Raw genomic sequence first — 26,886 nt, 5'->3', positions numbered from 1 at the left:
ATAGATTTTCCCATGCATTTTTGCATTTATATTTATTTGCAGAAAGAAAAACAGAGAAATGTAAAATAACTGTCACTTGACAATTCTTATTTTTTCATATTTTTATTTTAAAATTAATTTTACATATAATATCGCTGTATAATGGCATTATATGCATAGACTATCTTTCACCTTATTATGACATTTCCAAGAATTTAAGCTTTGTTTGTTTTCAAAAACAAAGAAATAAGAAAAATAAAGTTCGAAAGTGACATTATTAAGTTCTTATACAAAGCACTCATTATCTGATCTTGGTTTCCCAAAACATAAAAGGCAATATAAGCATATATAAATATGTTAAATATTTATATAATAAACGACAAATCAACTAGATGACCATATTTAAGAGCTCTTTGAACTTATTAGAAATACTTCAGGGCACCTTTATATTCATATTTTAAAAAGCATAATTTTGAACTATTCTCATTACATTTTAAATTCTCATAATATTCTCAAATGGTATGAAAAGCTATAAAATTATGTAATTTTTGCATATTTCCTTTTTAAACTAAAAAAAAAAAGGTATGATACCAGTCATTTGGGTAGCACACAGAAAGCTGCTAAAATTTTAGATCAGATAAAACAAAATATTGTATATCCTTATCACAAGGCTGATCTTCAGGGAACATTTTCTGAAATAAATGTGGCTGACATCTTTTTTCATGCCTTTTAAAAACTTATTCATATCGTGTGTTTCCAACAAAATCTACTCTTGGGATAATAAGTATATCATAGAATAGAATTATCCATCAAAAATTGGAAATTCAAAGGTCTTTTCACAAAACTCCCAACAAAAACCCAAAGATAAATAAATAAAAACACTGCATTTGTATAACTTACCGTATGATAGCCCCTCGGCAAAGGTGGTTTGCCCACAGGATAAGGATCCACAGTGTCAATAATTGTTTGCCTTTCACCTTTTTGGTTGATTTTCCTAAATCTCCTTCGAGATTGTCTGTGAGAAGCTTGACGCTGAAAATATTCTTCATTTTCATCCATATAGTCCACCTGAAAAAAAAAAACCAGCAAAACTTCATTTCTTCAAACCTAATACTCTATATTAATATTAGATGTAGAAAGAAACAAACTTACAAATAGCTCATATTCATTCATTTTGCAAAGACATTTGTAGACAACTATCTGGACAAACTGAGTGTGTTTGACCTTCTTTGGAACTAATTGCTTTTGAGTAACGTTTCTTTTATGAAGAGGCATTTTCAGTTCCACTTAGGACAATATGTGTAACTCTCTGAATTTCCTGCCTTTTCAAAGGGAAGGATATTTTAAGTAGTCTTTGTACTGATTTATTAGTGAAGGATCTCACAGGACACACTGCCACACATTACGAAAGTAACTGCTGCTGGTCTTAACTAAAGTGAAAGAAAGAAAAATTTTAATGTATGAGTAAATCTGTAAAAACCCTACAAATCCCAAAACTCAAGCAGGGCTAAAGCAGATTGGCTTTAGTAGATTACATAAGGGTTTTTTTCTTCCTACTTTCATTCTGGCTTCAGTTTCTTTTTCTTTTTTTTTTTTTTTTTTAATAGAAATAGTTGTTTAAAAAATAATTCCTCATTTTAAATATTTTAGAAACTTAATGAATGGAGAATAAAAGTTACATTTGGTTGTCCCTCATGTGCCTGCTCACAACAGAAGCAGGTTTAGATTCCAATATATGTTCTCACACCAGCAAACCTAACAGTTTGTATAGGATCTGCAAGTATGAAATATTCAAGACATGTGAAGACTAGAAATCCTTCAGAGAAATCCAAAAATAGTTTAGGACAAGATCTCAAGGAAATATCTCGAATGCCTTACAGACCTACAGTTAGAAATTCCTACATCTCTGCTACCTTCTCCCCAATCCTAAATCTTTACTCACTGTCATCCCACCTTCCCATGAGTAAATTTTGTCAAACTTTACCAAAAATTTCAGTGACTTTTACAAAAATTTCACTAGCTCTGACGAGGAAGTTTTCACTTCTGATGGAATTCCTCTCCTACTTCATAGGGGGAAACCCTCAATCATTTTTGAAAATAGACTTACAGTTATCCACCAAGTACTTTATTAAATGTGAATAAAAGCTCCCGCAAAAAAAAAAAAAAAGCTCCCGCTGTCATCTCTATTCAGCCATAGATTGTTTCACAAGGTTTTCCTCTCAAGATAGGATGCCGGAAGCCTTTCCTCCAATCTTACCTCATTCTTATTATTAATTTTTTAATAGAGTACATATTAGCCTATCTTAAAGTCATTTGCAAAAAGGGAAGAAATAAGACAGGTTTCCTTTTTCCTTTCCCTTTCCTCAGCACTAAAAGTTTCATATACCCCTCTCTAGTGCCAGAACTGGACAGTTTTGATCACAAGCAAGGGTTTGTTTTTTTTTTTTAACTTAAATTTCAAGTTAAACAATTATGTTGCTAATATTTATTTTAACACCATGCATAATCTCTCATTTTAGTCAATTTTTTAAATCATACAATTCAGTTAACTAGAGAGATAATGTCAATAGAGTTTAAACACCACAGTAGTCCCCTCATTTCAATTACTTGAAGGATTGTCTCATGTTAAATGTTAACTGCATATATAATTGTGCTTTCATTTAAATTAACCCACTCATTCCAGTCAACACTTGCAGACTTAAAAATCCTTCATTTGGAAGATTTTCATAAAATTTCAATCAAATGGTATTATCAGAGGTTGAATTACAAAGTCCAAATACCAAACACGTGGGTACTAGGCCCTTTTAAACCTTCTACCTTTTATGTTTAATTAAGTCCTGTAAGCAAATATTTATTATGATTATGAACTAGAATTCATAATAAAATTATAAAATTAGCATTTAATGCTATAAAAATTATAATGCACTGTAAGTACTTTAGTGAAAATGCCTTTATTTCACACATTAAGGGGGAAATAAGTCTTCACAAATATTCTTACCACAATCATTTCAGAAGGCTCTAAAACAATGCATTCACAGCCACGCCTAAAGCTTCCTGCAGAACGCTTGCCAAAACTGGAAGAGGGGGGAAAGAAACCAGTTAGGACAATCCTAGAGATTTAAGAAATATGAACTGAGAATTTAAGGCAACCCTCCACATAAATAAAAGTTAAAAACAAAAACAATTATAAAAAGTACACACTGGAGAAAGTCAACTATCTTTAGAAACTATTTTAGTTACACAGAATGGCAAGAAAACATTCAAATTCTTAAATTTCAGTCACATATTTTTCTGGAAAATTCCAATATAATTCTCTTTACATCAGGGTTGTACACAACATTTCACATATTAGTAGGCAAACTATGAGGAAAAAAGTCATATAAGAGAAAGAAAAAGGGACAGACAACATGATCATCTGATCATTTGTGATCTCTAGCAAACTACTTCATTACTAAACTTTAGTCATCTGTAAGATCATCAGGTAAGACTACTCCATAACTTAAGTTCTTTCCTGCTGAAAAATTCTGTTTCCATAAAAATCAAAATCAAAATCATACTTAACACATTTAACACATTTGAAAAGTTATTTTTAAAATATTCATACATACAATTATATATACATGTATATCTCACACAAACATACATATTAGAGCACTGTTTTAAGTGAAAAAATTAAGAAAAACATAATAAGTCTATCTTCTTGATGGCATTATTTCCTGTGCAATTAAAATTATCTGAATTTTTGTGTATTTCTTTTTTTTTTTTTTTAAGAGACAGAGTCTTAGTTTGTCACCCTCACAGCAGAACAACCTCCAGCTCTTGGGCTTAGGCAATTGTCTTGCCTCAGCCTCCCGAGTAGCTGGGACTACAGGCACCGGCCACAACGCCCGTCTATTTTTTTTTTGTTGCAGTTTGGCCAGGGCCGGGTTTGAACCCTTCACCCTCGGTGTATGGGGCTGGTGCCCTACACGCTGAGCCACAGGTGCCGCCTATTGTACATTTCTTTTTTTTTTTTCCGTAGAGACAGAGTTTCACTTTATGGCCCTCGGTAGAGTGCCATGGCCTCACACAGCTCACAGCAACCTCCAACTCCTGGGCTTAAGCGATTCTCCTGCCTCAGCCTCCCAAGTAGCTGGGACTACAGGCGCCCGCCACAACGCCCGGCTAAGTACATTTCTTATAGTTTATAATTCAACTAAAATTTCATAATGCTTCAATACACATAAACATTTGTTGCTTGTTTCTGAATCTACCCAGTTGCAATTTAATTTTTAAATAAAGTTTATAAATAAACATTACAAATTAAGAAATAATCTTAATGTATTAGTAAAGCATGTGGCAGGCTAAAGACCTAGACAAATGTCTAAACATAATCAAATGCTTATTTGTTTTTAAATGTAATAAAATCTTCAGTGTTTATAATGCAATATTCATATAATACCTGATTTTTAAAAAATGCTAGAATTGAATTATTTGCAGATTTTAGCAACAAAAGATGTTACTGTTCACATAAATAAACTATATGGTTGTCACTAATATTATGCCTAATTCTTGTACCAACTCCCTACCTCAGAATTTAGGCAGAATTGGTTAGAAATCCTCCTAACCAATTAGTCATTCATTCAACAGAATTTTACAGGTGGGAAATCACACTTCAGGTTGCACTAACACTATCACTTCAGGGATGAAAAGTTCATATTCCCTAAAATGTGCTACTAAAAATACTTCCTTCCAAGTTTTTCAGGAAGTAAGCTGTATTAGAACCTGCAGCCACAAAAAGACTCCATTTCTTTTTTTTCTGAGACAGAGTCTCTCTCTGTTGCCCTGGGTAGAGTGCTATCGAGTCATAGTTCACAGCAACCTCAAACTCCTAAGCTCAAGTGATCTTCCTGCCTCCGCCTCCTCAAGTAGCTAAGAATACAGGAACCCACCAGAACACCTGGCTAGTTTTTTTATTTTTAGTAGAGTTGGGTCTCGCTCAGCTTGGGCTGGTCTCCAACTCCTGAGCTCAAGCAATCCACTCTCCTCGGCCTCCCAGAGGGCTAGGGTTATAGTTGTGCGCCACAGGGCCCAGCCAAGACTCCAGTTCCTACAGACTATCACAAAAAATGTGAACAGAAGAAAATTACGGATGCTCCATCAGATTAATTTCTTGAATACGCTGAATAGAAAAAGCAAATGCACACAGAACAGGCATTAGCAAGGCAGAACATATGATTTCATTTATCCAAAAATCTATTTTTTCAAACATAGTCAGGAACCCAGAAGGATAGACCAGCCTTAGAGGAGCCAAAGCACAGGTCATGAAGGTACACACCGGGACTGATCAACACCAAAGCCCCTGAGCTCTCGCAAAGATGACTTACTCTTGGCTTACAAACCAGAAACTGGAAAGTAGAAAGAAACAGACAAAGCAAGGAAACATATCAGCTAGAAATTCATAAACTCCACAAAATACTTTTGCTTCTACAATCTGATACTTTGAAACAATAAATACATAAACAATAGTGAGTATAATGATTTATCAAGTTTTTAAAAATCTTTCATCAAGTTCTATACAATTGATATGTTTGAAAAATTCAATTTTGGAAAATGAGCACAGAGATTTTTCTTAAAAAGGCAACTAGATGAAGATGATGTAAAGGAGATAAAATCCCCCACAGATGGTATTAAAAATAATTCTCTCATACATTTTAGATTACTTGGTACAGCGGTTCTCAACCTGTGGGTCGTGACACACAGGAACTGTATTAAAGGGCCGTGGCATTAGGAAGGTTGAGAACCACTGACTTAGTAGGAAGAAATGGACAAAAATCTTCAGTTTTGCAAGTGACGTACTTTGAGATAGTGAAACACAAAACCAAACCAGCAAGAATGAGATACAAAACATTCTGTAAAGCTCTATCTAAGCGCAGGAAAGATGTGCACAATGAAACAATCTATATTTAAAACGTGATCAAATGCACGAAGCATTTACTACTAAAATCAAACAATAGATTTTTTATCTTTCAGTAAAAAGTCAGAAATGAAAACCAAAAGTCTTTGACGGCATTAATTTAGCAAGCTGCTTACCCAATAAATAAATGATAAATAAAGGCAATCTGTGAGGTGATGGACACACGAAAAGAGAAATTAAAAACAAGAATTATTATAGATACCCTTTAGAAAACCATTTAAGTCTATGGTAGGGTATTGTCTTAGAAGAGTTTCCAAGGGCAAAAAATAGAACTGATAAGTTTCTCATAAAAAATTAAGAGAATCCAAAGGGCTTTCTGAAAGGCCAGAGGCCCAAATTAATTCCTATTAGCAGCTCAAAGTCAGTATTGTTTAAGTTTTTTAAATAATGATTGAAGAAAATTTATAAATAACGCAGTTAAAGAATAACTTAAGTTAAATGTATATATATAACTCTCACAGGTTTTAAGAAAAATCAGACATAGGTAATAATTGTTCTAAAAACATATGACTACATTATGGTACAAATGTAATTATATTCTATTCCTTGGTGCTGCGGTGACAAATACACAATTAGTCCTATCAAATGCAGCATTCTTTTTTGTTCTTAAGTCTTATAACAGACTACATACAGTAACTAATCTATAGATTCAATACTTTCTATCAAAATTCCAATAGCCTTTTTTTATACCCAAAATGGAAAAGCTAATCTTCAAATGCATATAGAATTTCAAAGGACCAAAACAAGGCTGAAAAAGAGGAGGACTTAGACTTCCCATTTTCAAAACTTTTTACAAAGCTACAGGAATCAAAACAGTATGGAACTAGCCTAAGGTAAAATATATATAGGTCAAAAGAACAGAAGTGAGAGTCCAGAAACAAACCCATTTCTGGTCAGTTGATTCTTGACAAGAGTTCCAGGTCTGTGGGCAGTGCCCATAGCTCAGTGGGTAGGGTACAACCACATACATGGAGGCTGGTTTGAACCCTGCCCTGGCCAGCTAAAACAACAATGACAACTGCAACCAAAAGAACAATAGCCAGGCATTGTGGCAGGCGCTTGTAGTCCCAGCTACGTGGGAGGCCAAGGCAAGAGAATTGCTTAAGCCCAAGTGTTTGGGGTTGCTGTGAGCTGTGATGCCACAGCACTCTACCCAGGGTGACAGCTTGAAACTCTCTCTTCAAAAAAAAAAAAAAAAAGAGTTCCAAGTCTGTTCAGTAGGTGAAGAACAGTCTTTTCAACCATTGATGCTGAGTTGACTGGATTTCCACATGAAAAAGAATAAAGTTGGACACCTATCTCATGCCATATACAAAAGTTAAATCAAAATGAATCAATGACTTAACTAGAAGAGCCAAAACCATAAAACTTCCAGAGAAAAACATAGGACTAAATCTTCACACCTTGTATTTAGCAATGGATTCTTAGGCTTACATCAAAAGCATAATCAGCAGGAGAAGGGATAAACTTAACTGGATTTCGTAAGTGAAGAAAACCTATGTTTTAAACTTATCAAGAAACTGAAAAGACAACCTTCAGAATGGGAGAAAATATTTGCAAATCATATATCTGATATGGACTTAAATAAAATTCAGAACACATAAAGAATCCCTGAACAACAAAAAGACAACCCAATTTAAAAATGACAAAGAGGTTCAGTGCCTGTGGCTCAAACAGCTAAGGCGCCAGTCACATACACCCGAGATGGTGGGTTCGAATCCAGCCCGGGTCTGCCAAACAACAATGATGGCTGCAACCAAAAAATAGCCAGGTGTTGTGGTGGGCGCCTGTAGTCCCAGCTACTTGGGAGGTGGAGGCCGGAGAATTGCTTGAGCCCAGGAATTGGGAGGTTGCTGTGAGCTGTGATGCCATAGCACTCTACCCAGGGTGACAGCTTGAGGCTCTGTCTCAAAAAATAAAAAATAAAAATAAAAATGACAAAGAGCTTAAATAGGTCTTTATCCAGAGAAGATACAAAAAGGGCCAAAAACACATAAAAAGTTGACCAACATTTTCAGTCCTTAGGAAAAAGCAAATCAAAACCATAATAAGATATATAACATTTCACACCTGAAACTACATTTATTTTTCTAAAGAAGTGAAAGAAAGAGGATGTGGAACTTGGAACTCTTGTATGTTGTTAGTGGGCATATAAAATGGTACAGCACTGTGGAAAACAGTTTTGCACCCCCTCAAAGAGCTAAACATATGACCTAGCAATTCCACCCCTAGGTAAATACCCAAAACAAATGAAAACAGGGGTTCACGCAGGTTCAAACATTATTCACCATAGCAAAATGTGAAAAAAAAACCCATGTCCATTAACAGATGGACTGGATAAGCAAAGTGGGATACACACACACACACACACACACACACACACACACATATATATATATTTCAAATATAGTATTCAGCCACTAAAAGAAATGAAGTTCTGATATATGCTACATCATGGACGAACCTTGAAAACATCATGCAGAGGGCAACAAGCCAATCACAGAAGTATATGATTCCACTTAGATGAAATATCTAGAACAGGTAAATTCATAGAGATTCGGATTAGAGATTAACAAGGGGGGAGCTTAATGGCTGGTGAGTTTCCATTTGGGGTTACAGAAGAGATTTGTAAATAGGTAGTGGTGTTGTTTGCAAAATAGTGTGACTATAATTAATAACATTGAATCACACACATAAATGTAATCATACATTTAAAAATAGTTAAAATTATATTTTGTTATTTATGTTTTACCACAATTTTTAAAAAATAAGCTAGAGAAACAGGAATATATATGAGCACTTATTTCAGTGGTTGTGGCTTTCTTAGCAAACCTTTGAGACTGGATTTTTTTTTTTTTTTTTTTTGAGACAGAGTTTCACTTCATCGCCCTCAGTAGAGTGCCGTGGCATCATAGTTCACAGCAACCTCTAACTCTTGGGCTCAAGCAATTCTCTTGCCTCAGCCTCCCAAGTAGCTGGGACTATAGACACCTGCCAAAATGCCCAGCTATTTTTAGAGATGGAGTTTTACTCTTGCTCAGGCTGGTCTTGAACTCATGTGCTTAGGCAATCTGCCCACCTTGGCCTCCCAAAGTGCTGAGATTACAGGCGTGAACTACCACTCCCGGCCGAGACTGGAATTTTTAAAAAGTAGGAACTGTGCCAGCTCCTTGGGAGGCTGAAGCAAGAGAATCGCTTAAGCCCAAGAGTTTAAGGCTGCTGTGAGCTATGACGCCATAGCACTCTACTGAGGGTGACATAGTGAGACTCTGTCTCAAAAGAAAAAAAAAAAAAAGTAGGAACTATGTTTGGGATACTTTAGGAACAAAGGTAAAGTTTCATGACTGATAATCTTGTACATTTAATCTCTTTCCCATGGTAATTGAGCAATGAAATGACAGAGGTTGTAGGTGAAGGAATTGGGAAGAAATGAGGGGAAGGTAAATAAATACAACCCAAGTCCAGGTTGAGTAACCTGTATGCTTGGGACCCAGAAGCCTTGTGGATTTTGGAAATTTGCCTTGTATCACTCAGGGGTCATCCCTAATCTGGAAATCCGAAATCCAAAATGCTCCAATGATGACTTCCTTTAAGCATCAGTATTCAAAAGACTTCAAATTTTGGGGCATTTTGGACTTTAGATTTCCAGATTAGGAATATTCAGCCTGTATTTTAAATCAGGGATTCTAAACAGTCAACTGTCCCTATGTTTTTCTTTCATTCCGCATTAATCTTATGTTTTCTGTATTCATGGCCATACATTCGAAGTTCTTCCTTCTTCTTTATAACATATATGCAAAATAGATATTATTTCTCACATGTACTATTTATGTGAGAACCTTCTCTTCAAATTTAAGTTCACATATAAATTGTATGTGAGAAATGATATATATTATTTATATGACATAACACGTAACATGTGATAACATGCAAAGTAACATGTGAAGAATTATAAATGTAATTAACATACAGTCCTGTATTGCTTAACAATGGACATTCTGAGAAATGCATCGCTAGGTAATTTTGTTGTGCGAACCTCACAGAACATCCTCACAGGCCTTTTGCAGACCTAAGGTACGTGGTGTGACCTAATGCTCCTACGCTGCACATCTCTACAGCATGTTACTGTACTGAATACTGGAAGCAGTTGTATTACAACACAATGGTAAGCATTTGTGATTCTAAACATGTCTAAACATAGAAAAGGCATAGTCAAAAATACGGTATTATGGCTGGGCACAGTGGCTCACGCCTCTAATCCCCGCACTCTGGGAGGCTGAGCCAGGAAGATTGCTTGAGCTCAAGAGGTTGAGACCAACCTGAGCGAGACCCCCATCTCTACTAAAAATAGAAAAATAAGTCGGGCACTGTGGCTCATTCCTGTAGTCCCAGCTACTCAGGAGGCTGAAGCAAGAGGATTACTTAAATTCAGGAGTTTGAGGTTGCTGTGCACTATCATGATGCTACTGCACTCTACCCAGGGTGAAAGAGTTAAGATTCTGGTTCAAAAAAAAAAAAAAAAGGTATATAATCTTATGGGACCAGTGCTGCATGTGGTCTGCTATTAATTTAAACATTGTTATGTAGTACATAACTCTATGTTATGCATAATGCATTTTCTCACATATACGAGGGGGTACCAAAAAATGTACATATGTACACACTTTAAGAGATGTTATCTATGTACTACTTCTTGAGGTTAAATAACAGTAGCAACATATAATGTGACCGTCAACCAAAAGATGCTGTCAATCAAATGAACACCACCATGCAACAGGACGAATGAGACAGCCTTTGTCTTAGAATGTGTACACATTTTATCGGTACCCTCTCTGTATATTGTTTTGCTACTTGTTCCTCTTTTTTTTTTTTTTTGTAGAGACAGAGTCTCACTGTACCGCCCTTGGGTAGAGTGCCGTGGAGTCACACGGCTCACAGCAACCTCTAACTCCTGGGCTTATGCGATTCTCTTGCCTCAGCCTCCCGAGCAGCTGGGACTACAGGCGCCCGCCACAACACCCGGCTATTTTTTTGTTGCAGTTTGGCCGGGGCTGGGTTTGAACCCGCCACCCTCAGCATATGGGGCCGGCGCCCTACTCACTGAGCCACAGGCGCCGCCCTTGTTCCTCTTTCAAATGTTCACTGGACACATAACGCAATGGATATGACCAATATAAATTCAGTAACCAATACAGAACTTATTGTAAAAACTCACTAAAGATAGCATCTATTCTTAAGTAGTACACTCGATGGAAGAGGAGTACACAGACTGCTGTAGCCCCATGTGAGATGTGAGTTTCATTGAGAGTGAATTCTCAATGGCTGGGCTCACTCACTAGCTAGTTGAGTGAAAACGACAGATCAGCGTTTGTAATTCAGAAGGCAATTCAAATTCAGCAAAATTACAAATGACGATTCAAGAGCTTTAGGGTTACCCTGCAATAGTGAAAAGATCTAAATGTCGAATCTATAAAGACCAAATCTCTTCAGGCAGCCACCGCCAGAACTTCAACTAATACGATGCTGGCTGCTTTGAATGGAAAGATAAACAAAGGTACTTTAAATTTGTAGACTCCTTAATTTTTAAAGCTATGTAGCTTAATTTGTAACTTTGAATTAATATAGCTTTAAAAAGCCATCCCAGTCTTCTAGTAGTTTCAGTCTGTGTATGTAACTATATTGTGTAAAAGACATATATGTTAACACATATCCATAAACAGCTACTTTCAAAAATAAGAAAGATACAGGTAACAGTTATCAATGAGTCTTTGCCTGAATATTTAAAAATACGTTAGACTTTTTCCAACTAGATGCAGGCTTTGACAAGAGGCCAGATAGTCAGAAGCCAGGTACTGGGAGGGAGGAGTTCCCCTCTCTCCTGTCCCCTTAAAACATGGTATATACGTTTGAAGAATGTAGATAATCTCCTGGTTCTACACAGTATGTAAATTTAACCATTATTGTCTATTTTAAAGATTTCTGAATTGTTCTGTATAAATACTGCACAGCTTGGCTTTCAACTATTCAATCTCAATATAACTTCAGAATGTCCTTCCGATTAGCACATATCAAACAACCACAGGATGACAACTAAGAGTAATGCAGGTTCACTTCTGGTCTATTTATTGGTTCTCTGTTGCATCCAAAAATAGTATTTTTTTACACATAAAATATATTTTTATACAAAAAATATATATATATATTTTTGCATATTGCTCACTAGTAAATGATTAGTGAAAAGACAACCTATAGTACTAAAAAGCAGATTATTCCTATCTTAATTTTTTTAGTGACAATTTTAAAATGGGCATTATCCCTAAATGTTATCACTCCCTCGGTGGGACCCTAAGGAATAGTTAGTCCAAAATAGTTTAAGAATCCCTATTATCATTTCCATTAAATTCTTTGCTAAAGCTTTGTACAGAACAATTTAAAAATTAAGAATTTTAAAAATTGTTCCTGAAACTGAAATAAGCTAAATATTTTTACACATGGAAATGGCTTTGTAATACCAAAAAAAGGGGGATAAAAAATTATTAATCAATCTTTCACATACTATAAAATAAAGAAAATTTTTAATAGCCTGCTAAGCTTTCCTTCGAGTTCTAGACTCAAAGCCAGAATGAATGTTTGAGAATATAAAGTCTTACCTAGTTTTCATAAATACCCACAGGTAATGAAACGTTTGACAGGACGCTGCAGGTGTTATAAAGCCAAGCTGTCCTAAGTTTCTGCGACCACATTTTCTCCACCCAAGATGAGTCAAGAGCACTTGTATTGGTCTGAGTTTTCCAAGAAAGGCTGTCGCTGAGCACAGAAGCCTCTTCTGTCAGTGTCCCTAATCTTGCCCTTTGTATGGGCCTCCACATTCTTGTACGTCAGAACTTCTCAGTGGAATGTGGTTTCTCAGTATTGGAATGTAAACTGATTCATGTCAGGCTATACCCAGTAAGGGAATACACAGAAATCAAACTGGGATTACACCAGTGGGTAATCTTAATTTCAAAGATGATCTAAAATGTAAAACTCTAAGATACCAATTTTTCATGCTCTTGTTTTTCCAGAAAATGATAGGCAGCTACTAAATTTTATTTTCCTTCTAAAAAACTAAGTAACTGACTAGACTCATGTTCTTAAACCCAAACCAATTTATTTGTTTAGGACTTAACGAAAATACATTCATGTAACATTGTCTTTAGACAACAGAGTAGCGATTAAATTGGGGAGAAGAGGCGGAGGAATCTACCAAGTAACTGCTAATGTCATCAACTCCATCCTCAAAAATCAATAGAAAGTAAAGGCATAAATTTTAATAGAAGTATAGAAGAAAATTGGGTTGAAAGACTTCTTGTAATCTCTTTTTAATATTTTAACTTCACTTACTCACTAGTTTGACCAGAAAAAGGCCACAGCTATTTAAAAGCAAAATCATACACAAAGTACACGTGTAAATTACGTGTGTGTGTGTGTGTGTGTGTGTAAATTGCAAACTGTTTCTAAAGGATGGGCTTTAAGCATCCTTTAAGCTCATATTTTGGGAGTATTTGGAAAACTAAACATACACTTAAGTATCTCTAAATCTCTTTCAAAACTCATTTAGAAATATTCCAACAAGCACCAATCCACACAAACAGGTTTGATCCTCTACAAAGTGAATCTCTCCACATTTAACCTTTGCTTATAAAAATAGAACACAAGAAAAAAATTACAAGTGAAGGCCTCATCGCCACATTCCCTGCCCTCTGTTCACTCCTCGTAGTTTGTTGTCTGTTCAGCTACAGAAGCACCAACATTTGATGTTTATGCTATTAACATTTTAATTCCTTTAAAAAACAAATCTAACCTGCACTGTCTTCAGCATCTCTGAAGCACCAGTGACAGCAATAGTGCGGCCCCTTGAATAGGAGCTCTGTTCTCTGCAGCACTGGGCACTCCCGTTTCCCTGTGCGTTTTCTCCCAGGGAGCAGTGCAGGGCGGGAGCTTGTGCTAGTACAGGGAGCCAACATTCCTTGTGCAGGCTGATTTCCTGCTTCCATGACCCACCCACCTCTCCTGGCTGCAGTCATGCGTTTCGCGTGTTATAGGGGCACTCCTTCCGCATACCAGCCTCATGACCTCAGCGGCTGTCTGACAGACGCTCTTTATCAATTTCTATTAATTCATTACCGGCTCTCTTATAAGTCAAGGGCAAGTAGGGAAATCTGCAGTGTCTGCTCTGAGTCCTCAAGGTCAAATGCTTAGTTGTGCTCCCACTGCAATTCTGTTGTTAAAATTTACCCAAGCTCTACTGCTTGCTCTCCACCACAAGGATGCAGAACTGTATATTCAGCCTGAAGGATTATCATGGAAAAGACTAGAATAAATGTAAATCAAAACAAACAGCATGGGAAAAGTTAGGCTGCTTTCACTCCTGTTTGTATTTTAAAGTGGGGGGTGGGGGGGAAGGTGGCTCTTACCTCAGCTGTATTGGGGTGAAGAGAGCAAGCAGTTTTCTCTCTTGCCACAATCTACACCAGCAAAGATCAGTGGTGTGATGACTACACTTTGGTCGTGTCTATGTCCTCGTGACCAAACTGCTGGAGAACAGCTCAGCTAAATTGATCCGCTGCTATCAGTCTACACAGTGGCATAAACAGGTCTCTGCTGATCACAGTGCTTTGCGCACAGATGGCAGCTGATCAGTTTGTATGAAAGTTATGGCCCATAACGGCCTTTCCCTTCAGCATGCAGACCTGTGCCTTTGTTAAATGTTCACCATTTCGATGTGCAAAACATACAAGTTGAACTGACAAGGAAGCCTAGCAATAATACCTTATCTTCAAGTGACCTAATTTTTATAAAATTCATTAAAGAAGCAAAATAAACAATTGTTAAGAAATAACTGGACTGATCTATTAATGAGAAAAGCAAGAGGTGAATTAATGTATGGTTCAGATTGCTGGTCCTAAGCCAGTAAGAACCTGAACTGATCTTAAGAATCAAATAAGATCTTAAGAATGGCAACCAAACGTCTAGTATTATTTAAAGCAGTGGTTCTCAACCTTCCTAATGCCACGACCCTTTAATACAGTTCCTCATGTTGTGGTGACCCCCAACCACTAAATTATTTTCGTATGGTTGGGGGTCACCATAACATGAGGAACTGTATTAAAGGGTCGCGGCATTAGGAAGGTTGAGAACCACTGATTGAAAGGCTTACATGAGTGGCATCAAAACTTAGCCCCCAGCCTCCCGAACATCTGGCATTTACCATAGAAGAAGTTGAAATAATAGGAACATCTTTTTTTCTTTCTTTTGAGACTCACTATGTTGCCCTCAGCAGAGTGTAGTGGCGTCACAGCTCACAGCAACCTCAAACACTTGGGCTTATGCAATTCTCTTGCCTCAGCCTCCCAAGTACCTGGGACTATAGGGACCCGCCACAATGCCCGGCTATTTTTTTGTTGTAGTTGTCATTGTTGTTTGGCAGGCTCCGGACTGGGTTCGAACCACCCAGCTCCAGTGAATGTGGCCAGTGCCCTAACCACTGAGCTATGGGCGCCGAGCCACAGGCACATCTTTATAAGATCAAACCTGAACAAAACTTCAGGTCACGCGAATACTATATTCATAATCCTTGGAAGTTGAAAGAAAACATTTCCAAGAAAGGGAAAAGTATCAATTCACACATACATAATCTCTTACAAAGATATCAAGTTAAAAAAATGCCAGTTTATTTAATTCACCTGAATTAAATGTGGACTTTTTACAGGAGCCATGATTGTTTTATAAGTAGAAGACTGTTCCTTCTAATTCTATAGTAACTGATCCTGGCAATATTAGTTAGCCTCTCTTTCAGAGACTATTAATGTGATAAAAGAAACCTATTATTTATCATCAAAAAATAAAATACTTAGGAATAAATTTAATAAAGGATGTATGAGATCTATATTCTAAAAGCTACCTGCAAAGGGAAATTCTAGAAGACTTAAACGGAGAAAGTACAGGGTCAGGAAAGCTCAATATTGTTAAACTGGTGATTTTAAACAAGTCTACACAAGATTCAGTGAAAATGCAACCAAATCCTAACAAACATTTTAATCTTTTTTTTTTTTTTTCTGAGGCAAAAATCTTAGTATACTACTCAGGCTGGTCTAGAGGATTGCTTCTCTCCAAACAATCCTCCCTCCTCGGCCTTCCAAGTAGCTGGGACTACAGGAACATGTCACTGTGCTCAGGTCCTAATGAACATTTTTTGACTCTGATAAAATAATTTTATAATTTATATGAAAACCGGGGGTGGTGGGTTCAAGCCCAGCCCCTGCAAAAATAAAAAATAAAAAAAATTATATGAAAAGGTAAAGACATAGAAAAAAGTAATTCTGATAAAGAAAAAAGTTAGAAATTTATACTACATGATTTCAAAATTTACTATAAAGCCACACAAAGGAAGACAGGGTAGGATTGGTGCAGGAACTGACATACGGAGCAGTGGACACAGAGAGATTTCAGAAGCAGATCTGGACAAATTTTTTGTTTGTTTGGTTTTTTTGCAGTTTTTGGCTGGGGCTGGGTTTGAACCTGCCACCTCTGGCATATGGGGCCAGCGCCCTATTCCTTTGAGCCACAGGCGCTGCCCTAGATCTGGACAAATTTTTTATAATTAAGTATTTTATGCAATTAAATCATTCATTGTTTAAAAAATGTGTCAACGTAATTTGATGGATTAAAAAATACTCTTTCAGGCCAGGTGCAGTGAGTGGCTCATGCCTGTAATCTCAGCACTCTGGGAGGCTGAAGAGGTAGCATCTCTTGAGCTAAGGAGTTTGAGACCAGCCTGAATGAAAGCGAGACCCCATCTCTACTAAAAACTGAAAAAATTAGCTGGGCATCATGGTGGGTACCTATAATTGTAGCTACGTGGGAGTCTGAGGCAAAAGGATCACTTTGAGATTGCTGTGAGCTACGATGAGGGCATGGCACTCTAGCTGGGTGATAGAACAAGACTCTTTTAAAAAAGGGAAAAAAAGATCTTTTCAATGGAATAATGTAATATCTATACAGAAAAAAACATAATCCTTAATCTATATTTGTTTCACACAGCAAAAATGAATCAAAATGAATCTTAGACCTAAATAGTTCAAACTACTAAATTTCTAGAAGAAAAACACAAGAAAACCTTTATGACCTCAGGTTAAGATCTCCTAAAAAGAACACTTTCACAATTACGAAGTACCATATATTGTCACATATAATGTTGCTGTGTGTGCATGAATGATGCACATCCTGTTTTGGGCCCAAACATTTACCAACACACCCCTCTCTGCTGGGAGAGACACATCTGGGGAGGTTTAATGCTCCCTTGGTGAATGTGCAGATGGCACCGCCCTCCTGCAGCCACCTGCTCTGGGAAGGCTGCCCCTTTCCTCTCTCCTGGGAATCCTTCCCTCCCAAATGTATGGCCTGGCTGAAATGGCCACTTACATGGCCAGTGGGGTGGGAGCTTCTGAGGCTGCTAGGTCCACAGGCAGCCAGGCAGGTCTATGGGCAGTGAGGCAGGGACTCCCAGTCCCCTCTGGCAGCTGGGCCTCTGCCCTTGCTGTGTGAGGCCACCACCTCCTCCCCTGATGACACTACTCCATGGAGGCTACTCTGGCCTGCTCCCACCAGATCCTGAATCCTTCCAGACTGAAATCTCATACCCCCAGAAGGCCCAGGCAGGAGGGAGCAACCTTAGAAAGCCCAATGGGCTCTCCAACTCCCAGGCCGTACTACCTATGTACAATGCACACCCTTAGCTTCCCTCAAAAACTTGGGCAATAAAGTGTGCATTATACATGGCAAAACAGCATAAAAGAAAATGCTGACAAAATAGACTTCCTCAACATTACAAGCCTCAGCATTTAGAAAGGCACAGTTAGGAGAAGCCACAGGAGAAAATGTTCGCAAAATATATCCAACAAAGGATCTGTAGTTAGAATATATCAAGAATGCTAACAACTCAAAAATAAGGCACTGATGCTTCACTGAAGAAGCATACAAATGGCTACCAAGCACATGAAAAAATGATCGACAACATTCGTCTTCAGAAAAATGCAAGATAAACCACAGTGAGAACCCCAGCCTGTATCTCCTAGAATAGTTAAGCTGAAAAAGACTGACAATGCCAAGTGCTGGAAAAGGCAGGAAGCAACAGAAATCTTAGGCACTGCTGGTGTGAATGTAAAATGGCACAACCACTATGGAAAACAGTGTGGCAGTTCCACAGTCTCCATCAACTCCACTCCTGGGTATCTAAGAAGCCATAAAAACACATCCACACAAATAGATGTCCCTAAAGAAAAAAAAAAAAAAAGGAAGCAATTCAAATGACTTTTTTTGTTTTTTTTTTTTGTTTTTGAGACAGAGTTGCACTTTGTCACCCTCGGTAGAGTGCCGTGGTTGTCACAGCTCACAGCAACCTCCAACTCTTGGGCTCAAATGATTTTCTCGCCTCAGCCTTCAGAACAGCTGGAACTACAGGCACCTGTCACAGTGCCTGCCCAGGTTTAGAAATGGGGTCTCACTCTTGCTCAGACTGGTCTTGAACTCCTGAGCTCAGGCAATCCACCCGCCTCATCCTCTCAGAGTGCAAAGATTATAGTCATGAGCCACCACACTCAGCTCAAATCACCATTTTTAAATTAATGTTTTATGAAAGATCAATACTGCCTTATTTACAAAATTGAAAATGTGGCACCCACTTTCCATAAGGATTGACAAAATACTGCATGGCTTGCTAAGGCAGGGCATGAGATCGTAAGTCTGTCCCTGCTACCTTGTAACATAGCTATAATGTTCCTCTTTTCCTTCTGTATTCTCCCTGTTTACCCAACCCTTCACCGACCTTACCCCGTATCTCCAACTTTTTCAGGTGATCCAATGCCCAGGTTATCTCTTTATATTCCCTGCAGGTTCCATCTGTGCATTAAAATGACAAAAATCAAGTACCTACCTTCATTTCAACTCTGATACCCTCCCACCTCATCCCCTCCAGATTTGGTTACAGCTGTCAAAGGCCTCACTCTACACACATCCAAATTCAAAGCATTAGAACTGTATCTTACTCCTTCTTCTCCCTTATCTGTAACCTTCAGTCACTAATTCCGCTAATTAGCCCTTCTAAATTACTCTCCTCACACATGACTGACTTCTATTTCCATGGAAATCTAGTCAGGCCCTTAGCCAGGGCACACAGAGACCCCTGAGGAAAGGTTCCCGTCTCTGGTCTCACCTTTACCAAGTCTTCAGGGACCTTCTCATTCTACCGCATCTATTTACAAAGTCATTAGCCCCGCCTTTCAGTTTGACTCAGATTAACCACGGGCCTGCACGCTTTTAAAATGAGAGTCTGGGGACTCAGTGTTTGACCCCTCCTAAACCAGGTGACTCTAACAACTAGTCCGGTGTGACAACTTCTACCTGCTGATTGCCCTTCACAGTCCTGCCACAGCTGTGTCATCTTCTAGCCGTCTTAGCTGCCAAACACAAGGACTCGAACACCTTTTCTACATACTGTCCCAAAAGCACACTCTTAGAAAAATCAAAATTCATACTTCTTGTGCTTGAGTGGTAATCAGGCAGGTCTTCTCTACTTTATTTGAAAGACTATAATTACTTTATATTCTGATCTAGACAATCAATGCAAAAAAAAAAAAAAAATCCGTTTAGCCACAGTGATGCTTGCACAAAATTAAGTACATATATACAGGTATTTAAAAGAGCATTTAAATGGGAAAATGGTTACGAAGCCTGGAATACCTTATTCACAGACAACTATTAGTCTGTGTCTCTAACATCGTTAAAATCCAAGATTAGGTGACAAAGGGGAAAACTGAAATGGTCTTAAGATTCTGAGTAATAATTATTACTTCAGACCATGTAAATTACCAAGACAAGAAACGAAGAGAACAGTCACTTAATTATGTCATTGAAATTCTGGAATACATATGATTTACACTATTAGATTTACCCTAATGAAATGGAATACTCTTAATTGGAGGTTTTCTATGTACAAAACAGAATCATTTGAATACTTAATGACTGTTTCAAAATTCACTTTAATGAACCATAAAATAATAACATAGGAAAGTGCCAAATTTGATCACTGCCCTAATTTTTTAAATTATCAGAAAATGTATAAAAAAATGCAAAGTTATCTTAACAAAATTACAGCCCAACACCCCAGCCAGTTTATAGCTATAAAACATGAAAAAGGCAAGCCACCAACAAAAGGTAAGGTAAAAATCATCCTGAAATCTCTGACTAGAAAAAATTAAGTAAAAGGATAACAAAAAAAAGTTTAGTGTTCATTTATCTAATTACATAAACATTCAATACCAGAAATTTCTATGTAATGCTTATAAAGCCATAAATACATGGTAAAACTAAGAAACTGCTAAGAATGTAAGTATTTTTAATATTTCAAACTTACAGTTCAATATTTTAATCAGTAATACATATTGAGAAGGTAGTTTTAAAGCCCACATGTACTTAAACTCTTAACATTTAAAAAAATAAACATACCTAAGCTATTTAGGTATTATTTCAACTAATACTCTCAAAGAGTTTAGAGCATATGGAAAAAAATTAAGTTGGGTACATAATATAGAATGAAGTCACTCTCTTTAACCTTTCAATATATGATTTTGCTGTTTTAATGTAATTCAATTCATAATAAAATATAGAAATTCTCTGAACTATAATTGGAAATCATTTTATTGTTATAAAGACATTCCAATTTTTCTGAGGATAATCTGCTTTATATATCAATTCTCTTTTAACAACATTCTTACTCTTGTTATTTTCTGTTAGTGTCCCCACCATAGAAAGTATGCTTCCTAAAACACAAACAAATTTAGTTGCTATATATTTTAAGATATACCTTGAATTCACGTTAAGTCAACCATCTATCCCTCCTCCAAAACTACCTGCAGCCCACATAAGGGCTGTGCACTCCTTTGTACCTAGCAGTGAAAACAATTCAAACATTTTATAGAGAAAAACAATATTGTATTTCATTGACACCCAAGTCAGACTTTGAACCTTTATGAAATATAATAATATTTATTTCTATAGGAGAAACTCAAACATCAGTGAGACCCTAAGGGTGAACTATCACACATTCGTTTATAGCAAAGTATCATAAATGACGATCCCATATTTCAAGCACAAGATGACCTGTGCTTCTGCATCAACTATACACACAAAAACATCATCATCTTCTCTTTAAGACTACTTACTGTTACTGTGTTAAGACACTACCAAGGCCAGTATTCCAAAGACCACAAAAGCCTGCATTTACATGTACAGCACATCTGTGATGCTGTAGTTATAGCAACCAAATTCCCAACTTGATCCAGCAATTGAATTCCCTCTCTGGAGAACACTTTTGCTCTGTGCATCAGGTATCACACAGAATGTGATTTAAAAGGGGAAAGAATGGTCCATGTAAATAATGCAAAGAATCATGTTAGCTTTCGAGAATGAAGACATTTCATACTGAAGCAGAAAGTACAGCTATACCCAAGGGAAGAATATTTTACCATATTTCATTGTCACTGTTTACCTATTTTATTTTACTCCTTTAATTTTGAATTTAAAACTGGATATATTTACATCAAGCACAACTAAACTAGCCCTTCAATATCATCGACTCTAGTCAAATGGAGTGCACATTTATTTCAGAATTTTCTTCACCTTATTTGGAACTCTCTTCTAGTATTTTCTTGAAATCTTTCCTATAAATCTTTGCCTTGTATGTATCATGGGATTACCAGGACTTGAATCAACTTCAGGTAGAACAAATAGTAATTATAGATGATGTAAGAGCTGAAGTGTGGCTAAGCTGATGCTGAATGTGAGCAAGCACGGGGCTGAGGAGAACCATCTAGGATGTGGGAGAAAACTAAAAAAGAGGTGCGTAACAGAGATGGCTAGTTGCCTGCTCCAGTATCCATTCTCCTCCTTTTCCTTAGAAGGGTATTTTTGTATTATTATTTTTAGCAGGGCACATCACACTGCAGAGTAAAGGACTGTGTGTCTCGGGATCCTGGGTGGCCTAAAGCGGCCATATGACTGCATTCTGCACAATAGGGTATAAATAGAAATGTTGCTTCAAGGAATCTGACTTGGATGGAAAAGGTAACTCTTTTGCTCTTGTGCCCTACCTCCTGGCCCTAGCTTCCAAAGCAGACAGGACAGCTGGAGCCCAGCAGCCATCTGTGCTAGGAACTGACACTGATAATGGAAGCCACGTACTAGCACAAGCCTGGAACCTTTTCACACTGTGGAGCCACCATCCTATCATCCTGGAGCATCCACCCCCCACGATTCTTCTACATGAGAAAAAATTTTGCTCCTGCTGTGTTTATAGCATTGTTTTATGCAACTAAAACTAACTGCAATTAACACAGTAAGCAACCAATATCCAGCAAGGTACCGTTTGCCTTTTGACCATCTTTTGCACCTCTGCCCACGTCAAACAGATTGGACTTCTCACGAGCTTCCCTCTAACCCCTCCTCCCATCCCCTTGCAAACCTCATGTTTTCCCCGATCATTCTTCTTCTCTGTATCGACCTGACATTAAATACATTTTAGGTTATCGAAAAGTTATTTCTAAAAGGGAATATGTTATAATAATATTGTTAAAACTTTTTTAAGCAATAAAGTGTTTAATATTGTTAAATCTTTTTTTATAGCGAAAATTAAAAACATAACCCTAAGGCAACAGAATTCAACAAAGTTTTATCAAATGCCTGCTACATACTGGGGAAACAAAAGATGAATAGCACGGCCCATCCCCTTGAAAGTCTCTTAGTATGGATATGGAGTGATTAATCCTCATAGGAGTGTCAGGTAGACTTCCTAAAGAGTTTCACAGGTAGACGGGTTGAGACGGGGTGCAGGTGGCAACAACAAGGTGTACATCTCAGGAAGAGAAAACCACTTGGGCAAAAGTGCACTTGGACCAGAGATTTCACTAGCTGGAGGACACGATGGGAGTGATGTAGGTTGAAACGTATTTTGAACTGCCCTATATGCCTCACTAAAGAGTCTGGATTCTATGTTTGGCAGTGTGAAGTCATTTGAGCTCATTATGTAAGAGATCAACAAGAGAAATTCTATGCTTTTTAACAACGCTGATGGTGGCACTATGGAAGAAGAACCAAAGGCTCTTGGGGGCCCACTTTAACAGAGCAGGCAGGTGCTATGTGAATAAGGCAATAGCTGTGGTGAGGGAGGCACCTGATTTGACAGATACGTCATTTCTAATTCTGGAGTGTTATTTGCTTTTAAAAAATTGTAAAAGGAGAGAAGACCAAACACAGACTCACAGAACTTTCTAGAGTAGGTGACAACTAGTTTATTCAAGCTGTTAAGAGACAGGAAAACAGAAGGTCTACAAATAGACTTGTAGATGTTTGTTGCGTTCCAGGCATGGAACTTAGCATTTGAGAGATCTGGGGAAGAGCCACGTGAACATAGGGGTAGTCTAGATGCACCCTTCTGTCCTTTTACTATCTGCACAGGCTTTAAAGAATAGTCACTCTTCATGCCTGCCCTAATCAGCTAACAGTTGCTAGGATTAAAAAACTAAACAAAACCATAAATCTATAACCACAAACATCAAATGAGCATTCAACACTTCCTGTTTCACAACCTCTCTTTCTTCAAAACTTCTAAACAGCCACCACTGAACTCCCAAACCTACTAAGCAACCTACATCTTTTAACCTGAGCCTGTGAAACACCCCCATGCCCCATTCCCACTCCCATCTGCAGAGGATCTCCCTTCCCCGCCACCCCCAACCCTGCTGTCATCACCTCTCTCTACTGGATCACCTCCATCACACACAAACAGGGACTAACACCTCCCAATTTTAAAGAAACAACTACTTCTTGATTTCACAGCTCCTAGCCACCCTCTCATCTCCCTGGGCCTCTTCTCAATATAATTTCCTGATAGAATACGATTTTCTCTTTCCCTAGTCCTTCCCTTCCCACTGTTTCCTCAGTGTGTCCACCACTCCTCTGGCTGTCTTAGGTCACTTGTGACCTCCCTGTTGTTCGATCCAAAGGTCACCTCACTATTCTCACATTACTGACTCTCCCTGCAGCTCTGGACAAAGTAACCCCTCTGTCTTTCCCAAAACACTTTTTCATCTCATAGTTTTGAGGACATATGAGAGGATCTTTGGTTTAGCACAAAGCTATGCAGGCACATACAGGGCACTCAATAATATTTGTAGCATGAATGAATAAGCCAGAAGCATGGGCTGGGCATGGTAGCTCATGCCTGTAATCCCAGCACTCTCAGAGGCTGAGGAGGATTGCTTGAGCCCAGGAGTTCAAGACTAACCCAGGCAATACAGTGAGACCCTGTCTCCGCAAAAAAAAATTTTAAAGTATAAGCATATAAAGAATTATAAGTGAATAGTTTAGGTCAGAAGTCAGGATAGAAGAGTTCATCAGTACTAATTAAGCATCAAGTCAAAAAAATCTCTCAAAAAGACTTAATAACAACTTTTAGAAATCAATTCTGGTCATTTTTTTCATCATTTTTGATTATCTTCTTGGTAAATAATTCTCCTAAGACATAAAGTTGTAAGGACATTGTATCTTGTAATGATTAGGTCTTTATATGTTAATATTTTTAAAAGAACAATATATTTACCATTCAGTCTGTTTATCTTAATTACTTAAACTATGAATTAGAATGCTTTGTAAGACTCACTACAGGTAAGTCAATTCTTAAAACCTGCTGCTAGTTCAGATGTGGAGAAAGTACAGAAGATTGAGGGGAACACAGCCACGTCCTAGAGGACAGATCAACACACAGGCACACACACATATACACAAATACATATTTAGACACACACACACAAATTTTAGTCTAGTTATACATTGCTATACATGTATGTTTATAGACAGATAGGTGAAACAGAATATTATTAAGTTAAAATAGAAGTACATTTCTATGACTCCCTAACCAACTATTTCCATTAACTGACTAACTAAAGGTCCTGCTTCAGCAAAAATAGTGTGATAATAATGGGCAGTGTAAGACAACGCCCAAGTTCTTACACAGCTTATGAGCCCTTACAAACTCTGCCATAATCCACTAACTTTAGGCCATTCCAAATATGAATTAAACAAAGTTTTATGTTATTACGCTTTTTAAAGAGAAAGACAAAACCCAACTTCTGGCTCGGCGCCCATAGGACAATGGTTATTATGGCGCCAGCCACATGCACTGAGGCTGGTGGGTTCGAACCCAAGCCAGCTAAACAACGACAACTGCAACAACAACAACAACAAAAAAGCTGGCTGGCTCAGAGCTTGTAACTCAGTGATTGGGGTGCCGGCCATGTACACCGGGGCTGACAGGTTTAAACCCAGCCCAGGCCTGCTAAACAACAATGACAACTACAACAAAAAAATAGCTGGGTGTTGTGGCAGGCACCTGTAGTCCCAGCTACTTGGGAAGCTGAGGCAAGAAAATCGCTTTAAGTCCAAGAATTTGAGGTTGCCATGAGTTGTGACGCCATGGCACTCTAACGAGGACGATGTAGTGAAACTGTCTAAAAAAAAAAAAAAAAAAAAAAAAACTTCTAATAATGCTGTCTATAAATCAGGGGTGCCCAGCCTTTGTTTCCTCTGCTATACATTAGAAGAGTAAGAGCTGTCTTGGGCCACACATTAAATACACTAACACTAACAAGCAAAAACTAAAGGTTCTTGCGTACTTTTTGTGATATCTGACACCACAGATACACAACAAAAGTCCTCACAAAATCAGTGTGTGGCCCATGGGCCATAGGTTGGACACCCCTACTATAAAGAAAACTTCTAAAAAGTTTATGTATCACCTCATTTAATCCCATTACAAGTAAGATATGTTCCCATGGTGAGAAGGAAGGTATGTAAGACCAATATATTATTTTCAAAACTCAATGCAGTTTTAAGATGATTTGTAGGTTTTGCTTTTTTTATATCCTTCTTCAATCACCACTCTCTTCCTTCCCTGCTTACAGGCACTCCTACTGTTGTGATTTTGCCAATACCTCAAGGTAAATTTTATTTTAATCCACAACTTCCACCAAAATTCTACTCTTCACTTCTTTTTACATCTTTTGGAGATGTTTAATAGCCAATAAAGTTACCCTCTGTAACATAACTCACTAGCAGTTAGTTTGTTTTGTTTTTGAAACAGGCTCTCACTCTGTTGCCCGGGCTGGAGAACAGTGGCGTCATCATAACTCACTGCAGACTTCCAACTTCTGGGCTCAAAAGACCTTCAGCCTCCGAGTAAATGAGACTAGGCACACGCCACCAAACCCAGCTAAGTTGTTTATTTTTTGTAGAGACAGGGTCTCGCTATTGCCCAGGTTGGTCTCAAACTCCTGGCCTCAAATGATCCCCTTGCCTCAGCCTTCCAAAATGCTACCCTGTTTCCCCGAAACAGTGTCTTATTTTAAGGTGTGCTCCCAAAGATGCGCTAGGTCTTATTTTCAGGGGACATCTTATCTTTCCTGTAAGTAGGTCTTATTTTCGGAGGATGTCTTATTTTTGGGAAAACAGGGTAAGATTACGACACGAGCCACCATGCCTGGCCTATTAAGTTACCTTTAAAATGCTATACTACTGAAGATATCCCCCAAGAAAGCACCACATGACTGACGTCAAACGTGTACTCTTTCAAGAATATGATCTTCTAGTGCTACACACGTCTTTACATGAAATGAGGAACATTTAAATTTGTCATCAGTCCCTACCAGATAAATATAGAACCACTCATCCATTGTTTCTCCCTCTTTCATTGCTTAAAAAATTACCAAGCTCTCAGAGCAATCAATTAACTTATCATGTAGCACTGGCTAGCAGAAAGTAGGCCTGCGATTCTTAAACTCAAGTAGCTCATTGTTTGTCAT

General features: G+C 37.8%; 1 protein-coding gene across 10 annotated transcripts in view; it reads right to left on the bottom strand.

Annotated features, from left to right (window-relative positions):
- The window catches only part of RAPGEF2 (Rap guanine nucleotide exchange factor 2), a 299,942-nt gene that overhangs the window by 130,075 nt on the left and 142,981 nt on the right, over positions 1-26,886 (bottom strand). For 6 of the 10 annotated variants that reach the window (XM_053583632.1, XM_053583658.1, XM_053583668.1 and 3 more), the window contains exons 5-6: positions 2,978-3,053; positions 880-1,047 (exon numbers count right to left, since the gene is read on the bottom strand). In XM_053583632.1, the coding sequence (XP_053439607.1) occupies positions 880-1,047; positions 2,978-3,053 (244 nt within the window). Of the gene's footprint in view, positions 1-879; positions 1,048-2,977; positions 3,054-4,910; positions 4,927-8,399; positions 8,421-14,391; positions 14,460-26,886 lie in introns of those variants that run through there. The other 4 variants (XM_053583718.1, XM_053583697.1, XM_053583688.1 and 1 more) reach the window with 4 other exon arrangements.

Source organism: Nycticebus coucang, chromosome 1 (assembly GCF_027406575.1).
Source record: "Nycticebus coucang isolate mNycCou1 chromosome 1, mNycCou1.pri, whole genome shotgun sequence".
Lineage (NCBI taxonomy): Eukaryota > Metazoa > Chordata > Mammalia > Primates > Lorisidae > Nycticebus > Nycticebus coucang.
The sequence above is the reverse complement of the archived record's forward strand: the minus strand, read 5'-3'. Positions and strand labels throughout refer to the sequence as shown.